The sequence below is a fragment of the Lepisosteus oculatus genome, chromosome 16, assembly GCF_040954835.1.
Source record: "Lepisosteus oculatus isolate fLepOcu1 chromosome 16, fLepOcu1.hap2, whole genome shotgun sequence".
NCBI classification, from domain to species: domain Eukaryota; kingdom Metazoa; phylum Chordata; class Actinopteri; order Semionotiformes; family Lepisosteidae; genus Lepisosteus; species Lepisosteus oculatus.
The window spans coordinates 5,518,418-5,537,934 of record NC_090711.1 but is presented as its reverse complement, the minus strand read 5'-3'; the positions used below and the strand labels follow the sequence as shown (position 1 = coordinate 5,537,934).

At 39.5% G+C, this 19,517-nt stretch overlaps 1 protein-coding gene across 2 annotated transcripts in view; it reads right to left on the bottom strand.

Annotated features, from left to right (window-relative positions):
- Window positions 1–19,517, bottom strand: part of zbtb46 (zinc finger and BTB domain containing 46) — a 53,084-nt gene that overhangs the window by 22,200 nt on the left and 11,367 nt on the right. For both annotated transcript variants that reach the window (XM_015364989.2, XM_015364990.2), the window contains exon 2: window positions 12,317–13,265. In XM_015364989.2, coding sequence (XP_015220475.2) covers window positions 12,317–13,232 — 916 coding nt within the window. In that variant the 5' untranslated portion in view covers window positions 13,233–13,265. The remainder of the gene's footprint in view (window positions 1–12,316; window positions 13,266–19,517) is intronic.

Below are 19,517 nucleotides of genomic sequence, written 5' to 3'. Positions count from 1 at the left end.
GTGCTGTAGCTGGAATGGATTTATTTTTCAAACATGAAGATGCTGTAAAAAAATAAAATGAGAAAGCCCTGCGAAGGTCACCTCACAGGGACACCTTTGACCTCTGTGACCTTCTGTTCCACAGCTGCAGATGACCCCTCCCTGGCTGAAACTCAACACCTTCTTTGTTTCACAGTGAATTTTGGGGCTCTCCTACATTATCACTCCATGTACCTCTTAGACTGCAAATTTTAAAATGCACTCCATTTTATAACTTTAAAATATATACTCCAGGAAAGACCTAACAACGTAAAACAAAAACCATACAAATTATATTTTAATAAAATGTGTTATTAACCCAAATAAGGTTGCATTATAAGAATTGGATATATCCTAATGCTATTAAGGAAGGTTTACAGTCCTTTGCATGACAAAAAAAAGAGAAAAATATCATATGCTGTACACAATTACAGAAATGTTCTCAAATTAATACTGATAACCTCACAATAATTACATCAAGTAAATATTTTAAAGAAGCAAACCATTAAAGGTAAACTTACCTTAACCAAAGCACAAACATTTAAGCTTGTATTCATGGGTTATATTAATTTCTCAACATTATTTATCAAGTGTAGAGTACACTCATCACGGAACATTAGATATTGAAAAAAAACATCTTAACCTTTGATTTCAATTCACAATTCAAGCCCTGTTTAATGTTTTTTATACAGTTAAAGTTACTGTAAATGACTCCACTGAAATATTAAGGGCCATTCAAGACACAACCCTGAAGTATGGGGAAGGAGAGTATACTGCATAGTAAATAGTCCCCTCCAGAGAGTGCATACTGCTCTTCTGTATATCTGAATTGCTAGAGAACAATTCAGTTTTATCTTACTTTATGGATATGGAGTCAAATATTACACAAATAAGTTACTACTGCTGGACATCTTGAGGAAGAACTTTGATGACTTGGGCACAACATGACTATTTCAATGCTCAACAAAATCCTAGCATCCAACTGCAAAGCCTGGATAGATACACAAGACAGCACAGCACTGGTTTTATTGCACTCATAGTCACCTACTGTAGATGCAGCACAAGCCAGCGATGTCTTTCACTGTTTTTCATATCACAAACCTCTCTTATTACCTCTAGGCAGTGCACCTCTCACGCTCAAGCTTCATTCAAATTAGCTTTATCAAAAAAGCCACCTTAGCCAACCACACAGTCAACGGCTCTTTAAGTGCAGCAAATGTAGCAGGATGTTTGCTTTCCTGGGAAATTTGAATTTATTACCAGAACTTTAAAAAAGAGACATTTTCTAAGTTTGAAGAGATAAAATGACCTACAGTTAAGTGCTTGTTAGAGAAAACATCCAATAGTGTCCTACATCTACTTCTAATCTGATGACACTGCTTTTTTTAAGGATTTGATAGTTACACTGCATGCATGAAGTATTTAAGACACTGACATCGCATTCCTAGAATCATGGGATAGGTGGTTTATCATAATTTAAAACCTGTAAGGAATGACTCAGAGAGTGAGGTCTGCAGAAGGAACCTGCCAGGTGATCACTCTTGAACAATTTCTACGTTAACCATCAATCTTGCCAATTCCATTTCCTGCATCTCCCAGGGTAAGAGCAAAGCTGTTTCTGTCCCCCCAAAAACCTGGGACTCGTACTTTCAACGCTATTGGCACTGTGAGGCTTGGCTGACACTTGCTTGTCATATTCAAAGACATTGCCCTCACCAAAGATGCAAGTTAGCCTAAAATACTATCTATTGGATTTGCTCCGTTTCACACTTCATCTCCCTTTCTAGTAGTGTTGCACATACATACGCATATTAAAAGAAAACAATGACAGTTGACCTGAAACCGGTATGTATTTCAGTGCGTGGGGAAGGAGCCTGAAGTTGCTTCCTCAGCAGGCTAAGTTCGAAAGGGTAAAAAGTAATTTCTAAGGAAAGGGGGAGTAAAACATTAAAAAAGCTCAAGAATTCAGAGGCAATTTAAAAGCAGTGTGGGAGAAGGGAATTATAAAAATGCAGGGTAAAAAAAAAGAGGGAGGATGGAAAGTAAAGGAGAGGTTCGTTTTTTTTCTGTTGTTTTTAGGGACTAACCAGGCCGTGAGCTCCACAGAGGGAGGGCAGGCGGGAATAAATCAAACAGGCCCCTCAAGGCTGGAAGGAGGAGGGGGGGGATTGCAGGGCTCAAGGTAATCTGGGGAGTTAATGCAGCTTAGCAGCGCAGGGCTGTTAGCTGTGGGAGAGGGAGAGAGGGGGAGGAGAGCTTCGAGTTTTAGTGGAGTGCCTGGGGAAAATGGAATGCAGGGTGGGGATGGGAAGCAAACACGCAGAGCTTTGTGCTAAAAGCAGGCTCAGGGAGGGTGGAACCGCTCTTAAATCCAGGGTGTAGACAAGAAATCAGGGTTTAAAGAGCAGGCAGCGTGGTCTGCTTTTAGAAATTGTATACCAAAAAAAAAAGGCAACCCCTTTTTGGGCTTCGCATCCCTTTTCAAAAGTATGTTAGAAAAGCCTCCTAAACTTTTTGTTCTAAAGGGCTTCTGTGTTCCATTTTTCTGAATTTCAACGGCTTCCCCAACACAATGCACTTCCTTTACTGTGCACTGGTCACAGAGAGCCCTGGCCAGGAAGCTGATGCCACTGCGGAGGTAAAATCCATTTTCTTCTATCAGCAGCTCAGCTTTGAAGGCTATGGCAAAAGACAAAAATGTAAGTGTAGAAGTTACATCAGCACAGTCTGTACCAACTCAGCTAGATCTTTATCACCTCTACATCCAAAACCTGAATATGTATAGTATCTTGCCAAAGCTTTAATATCCTACCAAAAGTCACAGTTTGATGAATCACCAATATACACATTCATTCAAATACATTTTTCAAAATTGTCGGACACAGATTGAAACCCTAGATGTGATGGAGCTTTAATGCCAGCAAAACTTGCAAAGAAAATATACAAACTGAAATTTTTTGACGGCATAAGCAGTTAGTCCACTAAGTCAGTAACTGGTAAAAGCACTTTTGGCAGCAGTTACTGCTGAGAACCGTTTTGAATAGGTATCTACCGGCTTTGCACAGTGGATAGTTCCAGCCAGTACTTCCCAGCAATATCACTCCAGTACCAACAACATTGTTGGGGATCCCCAGCAGACTGCCATCTTCATGACTTGCCATCAGCTTTCTATGGCACGTAAGTCAGGGTCACTCAAGGTCATTCTTTTCTTGTTACTCTTGACCATCCCCATATGGCCTCTGCCTTGTGCTTCAGGTTACAGTCCTGATGAAATGTGAATTTTCAGCCCTGTTTTATATTCTTGGCTGTCTCAAGAAGGTTGTCTTATTCAACTGCTCTTCTTTTCCCTTCAGTTCTGATAAGCCTCCCATCCGTCTTGATGAGAGGCATCCCCAGAAATTGATGGTGCCTCCATCTGTCCTCCACCATGGTGGACAGTTGGGATGGTGTTGACTAGGTAAATCCTGAGTTGGACTTGCACATGATGCAGCTCTGCATTTATACCAAAACATTAATATTTTGACCACAAACCTTTCTGCCAGTATCCATTACATGGTTTCACGGTGGCATCTCTAACCAGTTTCTTGGGTAGCATTTTAGTGGTTAGTGATAATCTGCAAATTTGATATTTTCTTGTAGCCTTCACCCAATCTGTCCTCCTTATACCACTTTTTCAAGTCAAGGACTTGTTTCAAAAGGTCTTCGGGCCTCATGATTGGTCTGTTGTATCACTATGTGAGCGGAAAATATACATTTACTGTAAAGTCAAGTGAAATGAGTTTGGCTACACGCAGAACCCATTACAACAATTATAAAATACCGCTCCACACAAATCCTTTGCTCCTGAAACATTTTTTGCTGTAAAGTGGTTTGAACAATTACGCACATAAGAATCTTCTGACATTCTCCAAAAATCCAACTTATTTACATTAGCACTTCTGTAGCATTATCAGTTTGGATAAAATTGCACCGAATCTAAATATAAGGCCCTATCTGAAAGTGGCAAATGCATGCTCAAACAAAATGTGGAAGCTTAACAATGGGTGAATGTTTTTTGCAAAGCAACATATTCTTTTTACCCCAGAGAGCGAAACAGAAGTCTTGACTGCTTTTGCCAACTAATAGAAGTAGCAGTGTAATTAATCCATCCTGTAAAATTATGTGTAAACATCTTTCCAGCCATAAAATGGTACAGGATTACAGCCCTATCCAGCAATGAAAACACAGACACAAAACATTTAACCGGAGTCAAAGTCAAAACCCTTTAACATTACAACTCCAAAATCACACTATAGATGCAGCAACCTAGGATGACCATTGCAGAAAAAAAGCAAAAGACACTGTTTATGTACTCCCCCCATAATCCTGCTAACAAAAATGAAGCAATTGCAAAATTTGTGAGTATAAACAATCCCAATTCAAAAAATTCAAAAAAGGAAAGAGTAATATGGGTAATATTGCTGCCACATGAGCGACTTTTCATTGCCAGAGGAGGTCATTCTTGGTGTTGAAATTAATTTTATATGATCAAATCACAAGGACCTCCGCAAATTAAAGATGGGGCCCTCGAGCCACTGGACAGTCCATGTCATAGGCTTAGCCATAGTCGGTTATTTAATGTTACAAAAATGTCACTTTTAGTTCCAGCTGAAGAGAATTTGCTAGCTCCAAATGACACGTGGGTAGGAGCACAGCATGTTTGCCTCTTTGTTATTAAGTCCAATTAGAAAATTAGCTGTTAGAAACCCTCCCCCTGTCCATGACCGCCAGTGTGAATCCCTATGGGCATCTATTTTCCCCAGTCTCTACTTTAAACCACAGAATTTGGGGTCTCGCGCAGAAAACTGTGTGATCAGTACATAACATAAAGAAAAAGTATAATTTGGTAGCAAAGGAGACAGGCTGGGCAGCTTCCTCCTTCGGTCATCACAGTGTGGAATAAACATTTTAAACCTCTAAAGAACGAATTCTGGGGGTGGTGCTGCAGTCCAGACAGGAATCTATACCACCCCCCTCCCACCCTCCCACCCTCCACAGACGCTGGCTCCACTTATCACTGTTAAGACCAAGGCTGGAAACACTCCACTATCATTTTTCTCTAAAAGGAATACGGCTTTAGACGGGCACTGTGAAATCTGCCAGGGCCAGGCTTTCAGGAAGGCTGGAAGTGGTGTACGACTCAGGGAGCAATTTCAGGGGGGGGAAAACCCAACTAGCTCTGCCATCAAATCTGGGCTGCACAGCATGACCTGCCTCGAGGACAATTAACAGTCCACCTTGATGTGACATCAATGAGATGGTCTCCACGTCACACATCCTGGGTCCCTTAATCAGTGCTGCCAGGCAGAAGTCCCCTACATTTAAGAATAAGGTACTTCCCTCTGCTTGTCCAATTCAGCCAAGCTTTGTCTTTTGCCTACACACTGCCTTCAAATGTGCTCAATTATTCCTAAGCGCGTGGTGGTTTTTCAACCACGTGGGCTGGCAATAACTGGGGACGAGCCTGACACTACAAAAAATCCGTCCATTTGTGAAGTGAGTGGGATTCTCAACACAGACCTCTCAAGGGAAGAGACTTGAGAATTTCCTGTATTTTGCTGAGAAAGCAGGGCAGACTTCAAATTCAATTTTCAACTCTGTCAAAAAAAAATATTTCTGGAAATTTAAAGTAATTAATCCAAGTATATACCACTTAAGAAACAGGAAGATTACTCATACAAGTGAATGGAAAAAAAAAACAGTTCCAAGGTAGGAAAATGAAACAAATTTAAGTGACTACAGATTGGATCGTAGATGACAGTTATTTTAATGAAACAGAAATGAAAGCAGACCTCTGATCACCTATTTCTAATAGATCAGCAAAAGTTTTATTCAGTTTTATGAGCCACTAACTTTGCAATGAACTGATCTTAAAAGTAGTTTAGGATGTGAAACCACGGAAGTTAGTGCCTAGTGAATACGGGTCAATATTACATAAAAAGAAAACCTTTGGGTCAGGACATTTTTTGTTCATGTAATACTTCACTTCCGAGCTCTTTTCTGAAGTTCCGTCACTATTACTGAGCACTAAATTCACAAGAAGGGAATAACAAGACAAATGTCAAGATGCGAAAAGATGTGTTTCTGCTTTCTATGCAAAAAAGTATTGACATAAAGAAAACACAAAAGTGTGCGATTCAGTGAATTGAATGCAGACAGAAGAGTACAAGCAAGCCTTAACCTCCTGCTCTTAGGACATCCTTGATCTTTGCTAACAGTAAACTAATCCAACGTTTTCTCCAGCATTTCCTTCTTCCTTTGGCAAAGTTTGTTGTTTCTTTAACAGGATCTTTTTTGGGGGAGAGGTGGGGGGTAGAAAGGAGCAAGGGTGGGTGAACTTGTCAGAGGAAGAGAGATTTGCCCTACAGCCGGAATCCTCCCACGGAGCACAATTTTCTGACTAGGCAAACGCGACACACCCAAGGGCTACAGGCCTTCACATCCTGTCAGCACAGCCGTTTATCTAAATACACTGTCTCTCTTCCTTGTGGCTCCTATTTAAACTGGTTGGACTGGCATAGAAAAGCTATCTTATTTATATCATGCTGCAGTCAACATTCTTACTGCAAAGTGAGGGACATTCTGCTATACTTGGGAGGCAAAGTCTACCATCGGGGGACCTATTGTACGGGAAGTGAAATCCTGCCACATGACTTACAAGTCTACTTTTTATTTAGCATGCAGATAACAGGGTTCTGACAAATTTCAAGATAGTCCTGCGTAAGTGGCAGCGATCTGCACCTATGCTTCTATTCCTCTGCTAATTGATAAAAGACCAAGCTGTGTAAAAAAACAACTTAATCCCACAAAAGGTTCAGCAAAGAAAGTTCAGAATGCACTTTATCATGAACCTGACTGAAAACAATCAAGTAAGAAACCCTAACTTAAGTAGAGCTTTTTCCTCATTTTTCTTGGTAAATTTAAAAGAGGATTATATCCAATTGTAGACAAGGTCAGAACAATACTGGATGACTTCTGGATTGGTTAATAGGTAGGAAAATATCTAGGTAAAATGAATGAAGTCCTGACATTTTAATATTGAGTAACATAGATGTTTGTCTTCAGAGCAAACGCCATGAAATTGTATAAAAGACCAGTTACAACTGACTAATTTTAATGCATGGGAGCTTTTCAGTATTTAATTTAACAAGTGGCTCTTGTATCATGTGAGTCTTCATTTAACATGAGTAAATGTTCAGCTCAGTTCTGTGCCAACAGGACATCCTGTCTCGCAGCTTTCTGGGTCTAATCTTAAAATAACAAATCAATAATCACCAGAGTGGTTCATGCTGGTATAACCACTGGCTGATTCTAATCTGCAAACATATCTGTAGTTCCCCACTTAATTAAGCTCTGTGCTCATTTTGTAACATGGTCTTTGACGTTTTGGAAAATGACATCAGCAGCTCAAATGAGGGGCCTTCCTGCCAGCAATTTTTAAAAGCAAGCATCTGATGACAAAAGCGATGTTAGGTGTTGGGAAATTTAATTTTTAAATATACTGTATATGGAAAAAGATTGCAAACAGTACTATTGATTAGTAGAATAAAGCTTTGTGGCAATTTTCGTTAAACAGTGTTTAGGTGCCACAGAAGACTAATTCTGCAAAAAAATAAAGACGACTTTTTTTTTTGCCATTGTCATTTAAATGTCAAATTTTAGAAAAGCCTGGGAGAGGCTGCCATTATCATACACTGGAGAGCAACTGGGCAAGGAAGAAGGGCCCTGCAGAAATGGAAAGGCAGCACAATCCTACATGATGTCTTCAGAGAGAACAAAAATCCATTCAGCCCCTTCATGAAAAAAAGAGAGGGGCTGCTGGGGTCACAAGGTTAAATGCGCTCAGTCCAAAAATAATCCCTTGTTTCTCTCCCAGTGAAGTGTGCAGGGCTACTAACAGGGAACAAATGATGGGCCAAAGACGGCCACAGCTGGAATGCTAAATGGATGGGAGGGTGACATGGGCCGTGGAAAGGGGTTAAAAATTAATTCCCCGTTTTTAAATATTAAATCTATTTCAGTTTTAATGGAGTGGGAGTATAACAAGGAAATATTAAAGTGGATTATTAAACCGGAAAGAGGTGAAAGGGGTGCTGGGGTTGAAATGTGTTCTTGGTTTTTTAAATATTAAACCTATTTTAAGTTTAATGAAGTGCAAATACTTCAGGGAGATTTTTAACTAGAATATTAAAAGGAAGGGGTTGAAGGGGGCTTATATTCATTATTTCAAGTATTCACCTTTAGACAGCAGAGATTTTATTCAGGGAAAGAGAAGGTTCAGCAGGAAGGTGCTGCAGTTTTAAAAACTACTCTGCCTGACACCCCAGGTTAACCCAGATATCATTTTCGGACAGTCTGATGTAAGTAGTGCCTTGTCAAAAGTCACTAAAAAGAGGTAGTCATACCTCATCTTGAAGTTATCTTTCCAGCTGTAACACCATTGTCACCATTGTAGAACTGTTTAAGTGAAGACTATACCAAGCAGGCTGAACACACTGTGTGGCTCACTGTTCTAGGATTATAATTCGCATTTAGGATGTACGAGGTGTCAGGTTCAAATCCCACATGGGCCTACAAAGAACCTGAACTTCAGGCTTTCTTTAAGAAGCAGCTGAATGGGATACTAGGATAAATTAGCTACAAACTACCAAATGGACTAGATGGGTTGAATGGTCTACTCTCATTTGTAATCTTTCTTATGTTCTTACTAATGAAAATATGCAAAACAGCATAATTGCCAAGTACAAGTGGCTGAATAATGAGGCAGCTACACTTTAAACCAAAAGTGGCTGCGATAACAGAACCCTGAATGATGTTCATTGCTCGTTTAAATGCAGAACTGATAAAGAAACCCAATAAGGCAGATGGTCATATACATCACAGGGCCAAAGAATCACATTAAAGAGAATGTGAATTCTGAAATGAATGCATTTCAAGAATACATTTAGGGTAAGCAATTACTTCCCATTACTACATGTAGTCCAAGAGTAATAAGAGTAACAGAACCACTAGCAGAAACAGGAATTCACCAGTAGCAACATAAGAAACATGGGAATTTTGGAGAAACGCAAGCAACTTTATTGCTAGCTTGAAAACAAAGGACAAGTGATTCAAGGCACTAAGGAGATGGAAAAACCCGGCATGAAAATAATGATTTTCTCAGATAAATAAAGACTGGTATTTTGTGAAACTCTTATCTTGGAAAAAAAAAAAAAGACGTTGAAACACAGTGGTGCTTGGTTGAAAAATAAAATCCCCCTTGTAACCAGAGAGAATGTTTGGTGGGTTTCCCCCGACACTAGTTAAATGAGGGAGAGCATCCTGGGCAGCTGATGTGCGCAACAGGCTTGCGTTCAGACTGCAGAAAAAAATGGGTAGAACAAAATTTTGTAAAACAAAGCCGACAACATATGTTTAATACTGTTGTTCTTTAAAACCTCGTCCACACATTTAAACAGTGAATGAAAAAGAGGAAAACACTTCGACTTTGGTCATATTCTGTATGAAGAGTTTTGCCATTTCCTTTGAGGTTTTTGTGATCTGACGATCAGTTTCCCCTCCCCAAAATAAAGACAAACCGTAGCAGCCAATTTAGCTACAGCACTATCTCAATCAAGAAAATGAACCCAGTTTACCAGGTTTTAGTGCGATGCGCTTCACACAAACTAGCAGATGTGACCTACTGAAATCCTAAGAGGTTACTTTGTCAAACCTCTAAATAAGAGGTTACTTTGTCAAAAGAATGGGTTATCTGTCAAACAATTTTCTTTAAAAAAAAAACCAGATAGGACACAAACCACAATGTCAGGCCTTCACTATCTCATTGACATTTGCAGTACATAAAGCTGTATGTTTTAAAAAGGAATAATAGGGAAATCATGAGAAAACAGATGAATAATCCTAGTGTGACCTTAACACAGAAACTGGAAATAGGAAGAGAAGAACTGACTTGTAATTCTTAAAGAAAGGTTCTCCTGTTGTATATCTTACTGGAACGTTATTATCTTGATTGTAATTAAGAAAAAATATGATTTACAGTATAATATACACAGGAAGACAACCACCTGAATACGCAATATAACCCTTAAACTCAATTTAAAGGCTTTCCACATCCTATGCCTTCAGATGATGAGACATTCTATAGCATTACCACATGCATATCTAGAACTTCAGGACCAAACAATATCATAACATCTCATCCCATCAGACAAATACCATAAACCAATCAGCTCAATCTAATAAAACAGTCCACAGAAAGAAAATGATGCATACATTAAAATTATATTTTTGGACCATCAGCTCCTATTAATCTTTTCAATATACTGTCCATATTAAACCAGCTGGAACGCAGATGGTCAGACAAAAATACTTTGCAGCATTATTCAAGCAGTATATGCCTAGTTGTTTTTAGGTCCATTACATGCAATTATGAGTTTCTTGGCTTCACTATTTTCTTCAGTAACTGTTCATTTCTGAATTGTGAACAATTAGCTGTGCCCTGAAAATGCAGTCTGAGTATTCTAAAAATATTAGAGTATTCTAATATTATAAAATTCTATATTATAAAAAATCAATGACTTTATTAAGTGTGAAGGCATTCCTCAGAGCGTACATTAAGCCTATCTAATATTTAAACTTAATATCAGCTGTGTACTAATAGACTCCCAGGAAATGCTGCTTAATGTTTGGTTTTACAATAAAACCTATAGCAAAGGACAGGTTGGATCCAACATGCTCAAAATGCACATTTTGGCTGATCACTTTGCACATGACAGCTTTCCTTTTCATCCACTACATGCTGATTAATCATTTTAAAATACTACACAGGTGTTGTCTCCATAATGACATTGCACTACAATTATAAAGCTAACAGAAAATAATTTAAGAAATAAGAAAAACAAAGCATGATCTGACAAACCTGGAAATTAGGCGTTTACCCTTTAATCAAATTTAGGTAAGTGGTTCCAAAGTTATTATCTTCACAAGCCTACTAATCAGATATTGTGTCAAGATATGATCCAGCATCAGTCTTTATTTGCATGGAAACAACTTCATTCTTCAAATGACTTCCATCTCAAAATATCCTGCACTAATGTTTCTATGTTTGTGGCAAAAAAATAGTTTTCCAAAAAAGCTGAAGTATTACTTACATCAATACAAATAAACTTGAGAGTCGATGGGAGGTTCGCCTCATTGCAGAAATACAAACGTAGTAACGAAAGAGTCAGACAAAGGTAAATTTTAAAATAAAATGCTTTTCAATCTATCCTTCCGAGGACATCCTTAACACCCAAGGGGACACATCCAAACCGGAATGAAAATGTTACTTTAATCTTTACATTGACCTAGGTCAATTTAATTATCTCATTTTCATAAAGTACCTGTGCCAATTTCAGAACCCGTTCCCTCACCAGCTAAGAATACCCAAGGGATTTTCAGTGCTTCAAATTTTGTGATCCACCCATTGGTGCTGCAAAACTCACAAACAAGTTGTCAGACCTTTTATCAGCTTTCAAATTCCATGCTACTGCAAGCACTCCAGTACCATCACGGAAATCACTCTTGACAAGCATTGCAAAAACAACCCAACTTTTTTTTTTCCTCTTGAAGTCAGGTACAGCTCTGTGCTGCACTTGGTTTTATTAGTCCTATTATGGTCCTAGGGAAGTTCTTCCTCAAATCAAACTTTGAAACTGTCTTTGAGGCTCTACTGATTCTTTCTCTGGATGACAAATGAATTTGAGTGCTTGTAATTATAGGAGGCATCTGCCTTCAAGATCACTGTCCTCTTCCTTCAGCCTATCCATGGAGATTAAACACACCTGTCATTAACAGTTCACTCTCAGACCAAAAAATGGACATGACAATCTATATTCCAGCGACTGTGCAAGAAAAACATTTGGATTGAGTTCAATCTTTCATGCTTCTTTCTAATTGTAGTTTCATACAGCAAGCCCTGGAATATTAAAAAGTCCCCAATGGATATTTTAAACCTTTCCCAGTTTCACTGTTGCAGAAGCTTAATTAGTCGCACTTTTCAGCAAAGTGATTTTTTTTAGACATTTTATGGCTTACTCTCCACAGACAAAGTAGTTATAACTTAAGGTAGAACTCAAGAGTAACAGTCCATTACCGTCATTAAACATCTGTTTTTCTGAGAAAATCTTGGTGTGTTTGAACCCACTTAAAAAAACCAAGCCTCCTGCGCCAGAGTGAAAAGTGTACCAAGAGGTTTTCTGATTGAATTGGTCTTTCCTACCTGAAATGTCTTGGTTGTTGTAGTTCCAAGCAGACAGAATGGATGGCAATGGTGAGCCAGCCCTACTGTCATCCTCCACCTGTTGTGTGATGTGCCGAACAGTGTCCTTATTTTTCCGGTTCTTCCTGCGCCCTGAGGGCTGCCAGCTGTCACCATTGGCCTGCTCTCCTAAAGCGTTCTGGCCCACATTAGCGCCGTCTTTACAGAAGTTAGAGGGGGAAACCTGCTCCTCTTTGACCTGTACAGATCGGAAATCGCTGGACCACAAGGACTGGGAGGAAATGTCGTCGTGGCTGTCGCTTTTGGGCTCCTGATCCTCCTTGCCGTACGTGCTTCCCCCTTCGTGGCAGCTCGCGATGGCCGAGTCGCCGGAGGAGTTCGCCGGGCTGGTTTTCCGCGCCAGCCACGGGGAGGTACTCCTGCCCGACATCATGGACGCCAAGGCCTCCGCGCTGCTGCTGCCACCAGGGGGGGCGCTCATGTCAAAGTCCGCCAGCTCGTCGGACAGCTCAGAGCGGATGCTGATGTCGAGGGCTGCCTTGATGAAATTGTGACAAGCCTGCACGATATCCGTCATCTGCAGGTAGCTCGCTGCGGACATCACCTCAATGACGTTTTTGCTCGTCAGGGCCAAGTGGGCAGAATACATGAAGTCCAAGATGGTTTTGAAGCCCTGTGCAGTCACAATGTCTAAGTGTGTGATGGTGGCCTGGTCTGAGGTCTTCTTCACCTGACAATACAGGGTCTTGAAGTATCGGCTGCTCCCTAGCAGCACGTTCTTGTGAGCCTTGAAGATCTTTCCCTCCACGATGATGCACACATCACAGAGAATTCCATGCTGCCGCTGCTCGTTCAGCTCCCGAAGAAGCTGTCGGTAGTGGGACGTGATCTCCATATCTTCCTTCCTGTTATTCATTTGACAATCTGGTGGGTTTTCCTCCTGATGATTCTGCAACACAAACAAATTTACTTAAACAGCCGCGTGGGACACCTCAGTAATAACACGTAATAAGTCAATTTTTAGACAAAGAAAGTCAAACAAAACTAAAATTCTTCACTGATTCTTCAAAATATGCCTCTCTAAGAACCAAGTGTATTTTGTTTCTATTTTAAACTCTAAAATCTCCTTGCAGCACCTTTAACGGGAATGATTTGATTTATGAGGCAACAGCCCTTCACATCTTTTAAAAATCTAAAACCTTTACCGTTCAGTTTGAAGAAGAACTTGTTAAGGAGAACAATTAAATGTAGTTGTAAGAGGAAAAGTCATCTAACTTTTTATTTCATCCCCGAACCCGGTGGGCCCCGTTTGTGCAAGGACCATTAAGAACGGCAGAAGGATCGATCCAAATGGCTATCTGAGGAAAAATCCTACAGACGTGCAAGAAACAAAAGCCAGAAATTGTTGATACAGAAAGAGAGAGAAAAAAACAACTCTAATATTTGCATCAGTTAAAGCAACATTATCAAAAGCAGTAAGTGGATTAAGGAGTGTATTAGCAAAGATACCATCTCCGCTAAACTAAATCATCAAGACGCGAAGTGTTACTAAAGCGAAGGACCGATTTGTTTTTAAACCGCAGGACTGTCAGGTTACATTGGGGGTAATATAACCTGACAGCTCCAGATCGGAGATGTGACAGCCGCATTTGCCGTAAGGCTGGCACACTTCAGGTCATGTTTATAAAAGTTATTCTGAACCTGATGGCTTGTAAGATCAAATAAATCCAGTGCATCTCGGATGTCTACTTAGACAAACACACCTTTCTTTAAAGACAACATAGGGAAAAGAACCACTATGACATGTAATGAATTCAAAATTGTTCTGGTTAACCTCATTTGTCAGTGTTCCAGCCCTTTCAGAATATTGCAGTTTTTTCCCCCCCTCAGCAACACTCTATAATACTGTTACAGAACAAAATATTCCTTATCGCATTTGTGTGAGAGAACAAATGCTCAGAAAAGTGGCGCAGAAAACATCAGATTTTGCTTTTAAAAATGTCTGACAATATTATGTGAATTTAACCTTCACAAGAAGAGCTTATTTCTGACCTCCAGGAATTATAAAGAAATTCACACAAAACAGTGTTCTGACTGCTCTGAGGAGACAATGTAGACAATTGTGCAGCTCTATCTTTTATGAAAGGAATCCCCTACATTACAGAAACAGATGACCATCTGATCTTAATCTTACCCTAACCTGAGTTTCTGGGTTCTTTAGAAGTGCACAGCAGTACGAAATCAAGTTTATAAGATACAAATGGAAAAGTTTTGCAAATAAAAATTAGCATAAAACACTATTTTTTTACATTATAGCACTCAGCTAATTTAAAGCACAAACTAAAATTACTGTAACTAAACTTGTTAAAAACAAACCTATAGAACAATACTTTCATATTATAAAAAGTCTGTGTGTTGGGAGGAATTCACCACTGTTGACTCTTAGAGAAACTTACTTTATGGTTTTTAAGAGAAACATTAGAAAAAAGCCTATCTGCCATCAAACTATAAAGGATATATACCAAATGATTTTCCCAGCAAGTAAAAGTAGAAATGCTGAAGTTTTGCAAGCTAGAAATCCCCTAATGTTCATAGGGTTGTGGGAGTTCGGAACAGCCTTGTTGTTGAAGCCAATACCCTGATTTTCTTTTAAAAAAAAGAAAAGATCATTGGATCAAATAGCTACTAAAAACCAAACTGCCTAGATGGACTCTACTGAACCCTCCAGTTGTGCATTCTTATTTCTCTGAGAGCCAAGGGTCCTCCACTTAGCCTCAGTAGTCCTTTATGATCCTAACTCTTCTGTAAACTGCTGAAGACACCTGAACATATAGCATTAGAAAGGCAACGAAACTTACAGTGATGAGAAAAAAGTTTGCAAACCCCAAATTTAATTAATATGATTCTCTTGTTTAATGAAAACCTGTCTTTCTTAATAACCCCAAAAAATACCAATTCAATGTTTTCTAGGATGCAGTGGAATCAAGATGGAAAAACTCATAAGAATCAGTGCATGTGAAATAACTAAACCTCTAGTGTACTTAGCAAAATTAAGGGGATAACAACTAAACAAGGACTGAGTTTGTGGAAACATGTCATCACTCAATCAAGAGAGACTTCATAGGACCTCAGAAAAAGAATAGTTGATACTCATTAGTTTGGAGAGAGTTACAAAATCCTTTCTGAAAATAGTGGGCTACATCCATCCAATTGTAGACAGAAAGTCAACAAATGGAAAATATTCAAGACCACAGCAACTCTACCCAGGACTGACTGTCCTGACAAAAACTCTCCAAGAGCCACCGAGAAAATCATTCACGATCTTCAGGCTTCTCTCGCTGCACCTCATTTCAGGGCTCATGCCTCAACCATCAAGAGAAGACTGAATTGCAATGGATTTCAGGAGAGGATACAGGAAGAAACTCTGCTCTATAAAAAGAAAATTACCACCTGTTCACCAAAGAGCATCCAAATAAACCGCAAGACTACTGGAAAAATGTTTTACAGACAGTCAAAAGTCAAAAGTTGAATGTTCTGGCCACAATGAGAAATGTTTAGTGTGGTCAAAACCCAAACACTGCCTTCCAAAAAAACAATCTCATTCTGACCATTGATCATGGTTGTGGGGGTATCATGGTTGGGGCTGCTATGTTGCCTCCGGACCCGGATGGCTCGTCATCTTTGATGGAACCACAAATTCAGCGTTGTATCAGCAAATTCTGGAGTAGCATGTCACGCCATCCATTCATCAGCTGACGCTGAGCCGAAAGTAGGTCATGTATCAAGACAATCTTAAACATACAAGCAGGTCTACTATAGAATGTTTGAAGAAATATTTTATTTCGGATCGTCTGGACATAAACCCCGTTAAAATGTTATGGCAGGACGAGAAGTGAGCTGTTCATGCAATGGAACCCTGAAATGTCCCTGACTTAAGGGAGTTCTGTTAGGAACAATGGGCCAGAATTCATAAAAGCTGATGTGAGAGACTGATAAACAGTTACAGGAAACACTGCTGCTCAAGGAGGTGCCACCAGTTACTACATCTAAGGGTTCACATGATTATTCAGATGAGGATATGTTCTGTTGGATCATTTTAGCTAAACAATCTAAATATGTTAAGTTTTTGTGTTATAGATCTAATCAGGTTACCTGGATCTTTTATGGAGACTTTCATGAAGGTCTAATTTGAGTTTAGGTCTAAAATTATACGAGGAAAGAACAACCTAAGAAGTTCAAAAACTTTCCTCAGCACTGTAGAGGTCACCAAACAAATTATCACTACGGTACTTTCATTCAGCAAATCTAAAAAGTCCATACTCAATTTGAAAGTTTAACAAAAAGAACCTGGTGCTTAGTACCAACCCCCACCACCACAAACAGTACCGGAGGAAACATGTTCTGAATTTAACTACTGTTTTTATTTTTCTGTACCATTCACTTCCACACATTGAAAATGTTTAGCAAAATGTCACGAGACTGTTTATTGTGATCAGGGGGAAAACCTTGGAGAAGAATGGTGCCTTTTTGATCCACAATTCTGGGCACAGAGAAGTAAACCGAACTGCCTTAGCTTTGTATCGCTCACAAACTCCAAATCCAATTTGACTGACCTAAAACCAAAATCACTGAAATCACATCTCCTACTTGTTTGTCTCTTGTGATAAGGTATGGCTGATTTGTGATGGGTGAGATAACAGGGCTTCTCCTGATGCAGACTATAGGGGTGATATAGAACTGATCCAACTATCAGGGCGGATCAACCCCCTTAGGGACAGCCAGCTTCAATTGTAACTCCCAGGCATCCAAGAATTTAAAAACAGCTTTACTTCCACTCAGCTGGGCAACAAGGCCATTATCCTTGGGTTAATCCTGAATCCCTCAACACTGGCAGCTATGGGCAGAGAAAGGTGGCAGGCAATCAGAAAAAGAAAAGTGGGGCACAACAATGGCCCTTCTGTGAGGAAAAATTAAAGTCACTTCCTTTCTTTCTAGGGATATTTTTAACCAAACGATCCTGGGCCTGAGCTCTGAAAAACAGGAGTGCTCACACCACAGATTACGCTTGCCAAGACCAGAGCTGATCACAGTTTAACCTCTAACCTTGCCTTCAGTCACCATTGATCAGAGTGTCACTAACGTCACCCTGAAACATTTGAAACACGGGCACTCAGACCTTTTGACTGCGGATTTAAAACAACCTATAAAACACTTAAAAGAAACAAGACTTCAAAACAACCTCACAAAAACATCCAGTGGAGTTCATTATTCTTTTTTGCACAAGATCCAGTGGCCAAGCTGTTAACCATTAGGGAAGGACTGAACCTCACCTGACTGATGGAGAATTCATTCTTACTGGTTCTTGTGTCCCACTACCGTATAAAAAAGACATTTCGGCAAAAACAAGCACCAAAATGTCTTTAAAAACCTTTGATGAGTTCAGTGTTGCTGTAATTATAAAATAAAGCCTGCTTCACCGCTGCAAATTTAAAAATCATTAGGAACTTTTTAGTCTCTGTTTCTGTCATGTGCACCACAATGAGACAATACTGTATGGAGTGTTCTTTTAGCTGAAGACATCTGCTGTTGATGCAATGTTTGTAACTATTTGTTTTTTTCCCCCGTGGAAAGTTTATGTAATCCTATTCACTACAACCTGCCTTTCCTTGTGCCATTCTCAAGTGTTACAGGCTATTTACAGCTTTTCTTCCCAAGCTCCATTATCTCTCCGAGGTGGCTCACAATGACAACGGAGGGCTTAGCCTAAATTCTTCAGCTATTAAAAGCCATGAAATGCAAATACGGAAACATCTCATTATTAAAAGAGGGCCAGAAAGAGAAAAATGTATCAATCAACAACATTACTTTCAACTTGTAATATATTCATGGTCCATTAAGCACTCTCTTTAATCAAGATAATTTGCTTTTCAGGTAAACACAAACAGGTGGCATGTTGTTCTGTTACATCAGAATATTAACCTCATATCCATGTTTACAAGTTACAAGTGTTCTTGCAAACTTGATAGGTGGTTTAAATAAACAATATTCAAGTTAACAATTAACAATGAACACCAACAGTTCTATACAGATTAGCAGTATGGGGGGAAATATAAATCCATTTGTTTACAATATGGTGCTTTTTGGAGACCACAGTTTTGCTTTACTTTTTAATTTTTAAATTTCCCCAACACCCTTGTTAAAATTTCCTGACCTTTTTCATCTTGCGACTTCATCTAACAATAGGAGGTTTGTTTTGAATTTGAATTCCCTGTTAAAAAAGGTGGCGATCGGTCATATAAATTGAGGAACTGAAATCTGTACATCTCTTAGGGGGTGGTGGATTAAAAGAGAAGCACCAGGTCTTTGGGAAAGCACTGCCTTTGATTTTCAGTTGACCAAATAGGCTGTGGCTCAGAAGTCACTGAGGCAGGAATATTTTAAAATATTCATCACCCCCAGAAGAAGGTGGCCTTCATTCTAGATCAACAGTCAAACATGAAGGGAACTTTCTGGCACAGAGACACCAGTCTATCTATCCAGTTGCACTCTGGGTGAACAGATAAGTGGCTTTAATATTCAAAAAGCTATGAAGAGACTAAATGACAGCAGCCATGTGAGACAGGAAAGGGGATCTACTGAACACTGTGAAGCCGAGTCAGTCATTTGCCATAGAATCAGCTCAATATTTAAAGTAGGAGTCAAATTCCAACACCTTCTTTCTGCTCCCACTTTGCTAAGTACACACAGTCATCATTTAAAGCACCAAATGGCACAGAAATGACTCCCTGCGGCACTGCTGCCACTCACAAATCAAATTTAACACCTTCCTGGTGCTTTCTCTGCAAGAGGTGTCACAACAAAACAGCAATTTTTTAGCAAAGAGGACTTGTTAAAATATACGTAGCAGCGTGGAATGCCATTACTATTGTAGGTAAGAAATGAAATAAATATTTCACTAATCCCAGTAAATCCCAGTGTGTTTTGTTTTTCATTGATTTAGAATAAAACACTTAATTTTGTAGTTCTATGCTAATAAAGGACTTATTTTCCTGGGAATTGGTAGGATATCAGGAGAATATCCAGCGGTTAGCATTGCCGACTTGCAGACCTGGGGCTCTGAATTCAGTTTTGTTCCTGGGGTACTATCTACACATAGCTTGTTCTCCTCGTGTTTGTGTGGGTTTCCTCCAGGTGCTCTGGT